The sequence below is a fragment of the Pipistrellus hanaki genome, assembly GCF_964339955.1.
Source record: "Pipistrellus hanaki genome assembly, chromosome: 3".
NCBI classification, from domain to species: domain Eukaryota; kingdom Metazoa; phylum Chordata; class Mammalia; order Chiroptera; family Vespertilionidae; genus Pipistrellus; species Pipistrellus hanaki.
The window spans coordinates 39772354-39776709 of NC_140505.1; the positions used below are offsets into that span (position 1 = coordinate 39772354).

At 53.1% G+C, this 4356-nt stretch overlaps 1 protein-coding gene across 1 annotated transcript; it reads left to right on the plus strand.

Moving 5' to 3' along the window:
* The first annotated feature begins 886 nt into the window (after window positions 1-886).
* SOX21 (SRY-box transcription factor 21) lies at window positions 887-3404 on the plus strand. The gene has a single exon (XM_084878214.1). It carries the CDS (start codon window positions 1025-1027, stop codon window positions 1862-1864), a length of 840 nt encoding a protein of 279 aa, XP_084734340.1. The 5' UTR covers window positions 887-1024; the 3' UTR covers window positions 1865-3404.
* Window positions 3405-4356: the final 952 nt, after the last annotated feature.

Consider the following 4356-nt stretch of genomic DNA (forward strand, 5'->3'; position numbering starts at 1 on the left):
AGACCCCGGCGGAGACCCGGAGGAGCGAGGTGGGGACGCGGCCGGGGCCGGGGCAGCGCCGCCTGCCTCGCTTGGCGCTCTCTCTCCCCGATCCCAAGTCCGGCCGGCGTGCCCGGCGGGGCCCGGAGCTAGCGGAGCCGGCATGGCCCCCGGTACTGTTGTGAGACGCGGCGCCTCGACTACTCCGGAGGGTTTCCTCTGAGGCCCGGGGACCCCAGCCTCGATCAAGCCACATCCAGCCTCCTTCTCCGACCCGCAGCTGCAGGAGAGGAAGACCCGCGAGGCAGGTGCCGGGGGCGCAGACCAGTGCCCCCCTTCCACAAAACCCAGCCTTTTGGGGGGTAGGGGGGAGAAATTGGGGGGCCCCATCAGCTCGCCCTGCCCGGAGTCAGGAAGATCGGCTGGAGCTGCTGCTGTATTGGGGTTGATATCCATTGCTGCACCCGGACCCTCCTCCGCCTCCCCCTCCTCTCCCTCCTCCGGGGCCACCTCTGCTCCTCCTCCCCCACCCCCATCTGCTACTGTCAAATGAGAAAGTCACCGAGATCCCAAGCACTCCAGCCGCCGAGAGCCCCCTTTGGCACTTGGCAGCGCTCGGCGATCGGCCTCTCTCTCGGCTCAACTTGGCGGAACCTCCGCGACGCAACTTCTTTCCGGGAGGCTGTGCATTTCCGAGAGAAAAGGCTGAGCTCGGCCGGGCAGAGACTGACTACCTGCGGGGAGTTTGCAAGAACACGCCAGCGGAGAGGAAGGACACACAGAAAGCAGAGAGCAAACTGCCCCCGTGGGGTGGGGGCACCGTGCGCCTGAAAGTTATCCTGCTCCGGAGAGTTTTGTGCCCCCCCGATCGCTCCGCCGGAGCGGGCAGGGCGGCCTGAGACGCGGCGCGGCCCTGGGCTGGCCCCCCGGCCCCCTCCTCCCCGGCGGGAGCGCGTCCCCGCGGGCGGCCAGCATTGATCTCCTCCGGGCCCAGGGCGGCGGCCCGGGCGGCGGCGGGCTGCAGCCGCGGCCCGGCGGCGAGAGCATGGCCAAGCCGGTGGACCACGTCAAGCGGCCCATGAACGCGTTCATGGTGTGGTCGCGGGCCCAGCGGCGCAAGATGGCCCAGGAGAACCCCAAGATGCACAACTCGGAAATCAGCAAGCGCCTGGGCGCCGAGTGGAAGCTGCTCACGGAGTCGGAGAAGCGGCCGTTCATCGACGAGGCGAAGCGCCTGCGCGCCATGCACATGAAGGAGCACCCCGACTACAAGTACCGGCCGCGGCGCAAGCCCAAGACGCTGCTCAAGAAGGACAAGTTCGCCTTCCCCGTGCCCTACGGCCTCGGGGGCGGCGTGGCCGACGCCGAGCACCCGGCGCTCAAGGCGGGCGCCGGGCTGCACGCTGGCGCGGGCGGCGGCGGCCTGGTGCCCGAGTCGCTGCTCGCCAACCCGGAGAAGGCGGCCGCCGCCGCCGCCGCCGCCGCCGCCCGCGTCTTCTTCCCGCAATCGGCCGCCGCCGCCGCAGCCGCAGCCGCCGCCGCCGCCGCGGGCAGCCCCTACTCCCTGCTCGACCTGGGCTCCAAGATGGCAGAGATCTCGTCGTCGTCGTCCGGCCTCCCGTACGCGTCGTCGCTGGGCTACCCGACCGCGGGCGCGGGCGCCTTCCACGGCGCGGCGGCGGCGGCGGCTGCAGCGGCCGCGGCGGCCGCCGGGGGGCACACGCACTCGCACCCCAGCCCGGGCAACCCGGGCTACATGATCCCGTGCAACTGCAGCGCCTGGCCCAGCCCCGGGCTGCAGCCGCCGCTCGCCTACATCCTGCTGCCTGGCATGGGCAAGCCTCAGCTGGACCCTTACCCCGCGGCCTACGCCGCCGCGCTATGACCCCCCGCGGGGCCACCTAGCGAGGTTCGGGGTGCGCACACATGTACATATGTATAGGTACGAGCTCTGCGGGACCTCGGGCTGTTTGTACAGAAGATGTATAGGTGCCAGGCAGAGGCAGAGATGCCAGTCGGGGGGCGCGGAGTGCGCGTGGGCATTCCCAGGATCATTTTAGGACCGTACTTGGGCAGCCAACTTGACAGCGGGCGGTGGTATTCATTCTGGCAGCAGTTGGCAGTTTGGTTTGCACTTCCGAACCTGTTGCGTTTTGGCCCATTATTGGTGGAGGAGTAACTTTTTCACGTGTTGGGCCCTCCAGTTTTGTTGGTTGGACGTTTATTGTCGGTTTTGTTTTTGTTTCTCATTATCTTTTTTTTTTCACTCCTGGTCTGTGTTGCATGCACACTGTTCAAATGTTAGGTCTGAAATGGCTGACACAAGGGAAAACCAGATCGATGCTATTAGTTTCTTTGGAGCGGGATTTGGTTCTGAGCAACCTCGCTCCCTAATGGTACTATTTTGAACTTTGCAAATCTCTGCTCTCTCAAGCAGAAACCCCAGGCCGGATCCATTCTTGACCAGTGACCAGCTCGAATCTGGCCTTTTGTATGGGAGATGATCCATGGTCTCTTACGCCATATGCAAATCAGAGCAAGAGCTCTTTCTCAAGAGCAAGGAATGCAAACAAGAAATATGTGTGAGATTGAAAAGTTGTCAATTGGATCTTCCCCCTCAAATAAAAACAAAACAGGTAGAAATCACCCTGAGTCCACTCACTTGGGATTTCGGACACAGCTTCTAGACAATGTAAAGGCCCTGTTTCTATTTTCCCCTATGGCTGAGATTGTAAATGTGTACATATTTGAAAAAATGAAGTCTGAGAAAAAATTAAGTCTGAGAATGTGTTCATTTGCGTTGCCCTAAATTTGAGTCGATTTTAGGCTCTAAAGCATTTTGAGCAAGTATCAAAGTTAACTTTTAAAAATTGCGGTACTATTTTAGAATCACAATGTTACCTAAGATTAAATCAGACTCTTTTTTTTTTTTTTGTCTGAGTGGTAATTATATATTTATTTAGCAAAACTGAAGGGAAAAAAAACCCACAGAATTGTTTTGACAGATGTCTCTCGTTGTCAGCCAGCGTTTCTCCACCAACTTGAACCGTTTAAATGTGTTTTGGAGTTCCCTCCCTAATTAGCTTATATTTTAGATCATCTGCAATTCATTTGCAATTTATGATAAAACACATTTTAGAGAAAAGAGCCTTCCTCAATTATAGCTTTTGTGTTGCTTTCTAAATGTATATATTTTGACTAATGTTTGTGAATGAAGTTGGCTAACATGTATTTAGTTTCATTTTGGCTTTATTGTAATATACAGTTTTTAAAAGTTTTAAGTATTGGTTTTAACCTTTATGTGTAAATGGTTTTCTTGTGTGATCTTCTAATTTAATATTAGACATCTAAACTATATCTGTAAATTAGAATCCGACTATCACTCTGTTCATTTTTTTGAACAAAGAGTTTAAATAAAGCCTGAACCAGGGAAAAGAGAAAATCCTCTATTTCTTGTTGAGTTCCTAACAAGATTTTTATCTGAATTGCCCTTACGTGCCTGGCCCAGGTGAAGTGTAAGGTATCCTCCAAAGGCAGCCTTTGTTTCACTTTTGAATAGATTTACTAGGAAATCTAAATCAGGCCATTGTTATTCAGAGCCAAAAACCTGATTTATCACATTTTTAATCGTGAATAGGAAAGAAGATTTAAAAACCCAAGTAGTTGTATTATCTTGGTGGGGGGGGGGGGGGGAGAAAAAAAAAAGGGCATTCATGAACCAGTAGAACAGAGCCCATTGAAAACATCCAGACCGTTCAAAGCATTTCACTAGTTTCCAGTAACATTTGAAGAGGGGAAAGTTGCCTGACCACTTTATCTTGTTAGTAGGAGAGCCCGGCCACTTAAATCGGTGTAATTTGTTCACGTATCTCTGGCATATACCTTATGTACACCTTAAGATTTTATTTGGAAGAATTATCACAGCTAACAACAACATACAACGTCTGGCTTCCCTAGGGCTTTATTTTGTCATGCTAATGGCATTTAAATGGCAGTATAACACATTCTAACGGAGAGGATTGCATTTCCAGAGCTAGACAAGTTTCCACTGGAAAATGTGTGAAATCACAAAGGTTGTTAATTTTAGAGAAGAGATTATAAGGTACCAGGAAGAATATCAGAGAGAAAAAAATTAATCAAGAGAGATCTTTATTTCACCAAGTAGAAATTCTCAGGACACAGCACTCAACTAGTTTTAAACTCCTTCCCCACTGACAGAGACCATCTCTTGAGCTGCATGTCTTTATAAGCAACCCAACTCCTTAAAGTCATTGTTTTCCCCCCAATGGAATGATATTTTAAAAAACCATGAAAAGTTTTGGAAATGTGAGAAATAGGCTCTGCTGGTTTGACCCTGATTCACTAATTAAAACGATC

Excerpts from the sequence above, each read along its gene's own strand:
- SOX21 (XM_084878214.1), top strand. The coding sequence starts at position 1,025 with ATGGCCAAGCCGGTGGACCACGTCAAGCGGCCCATGAACGCGTTCATG.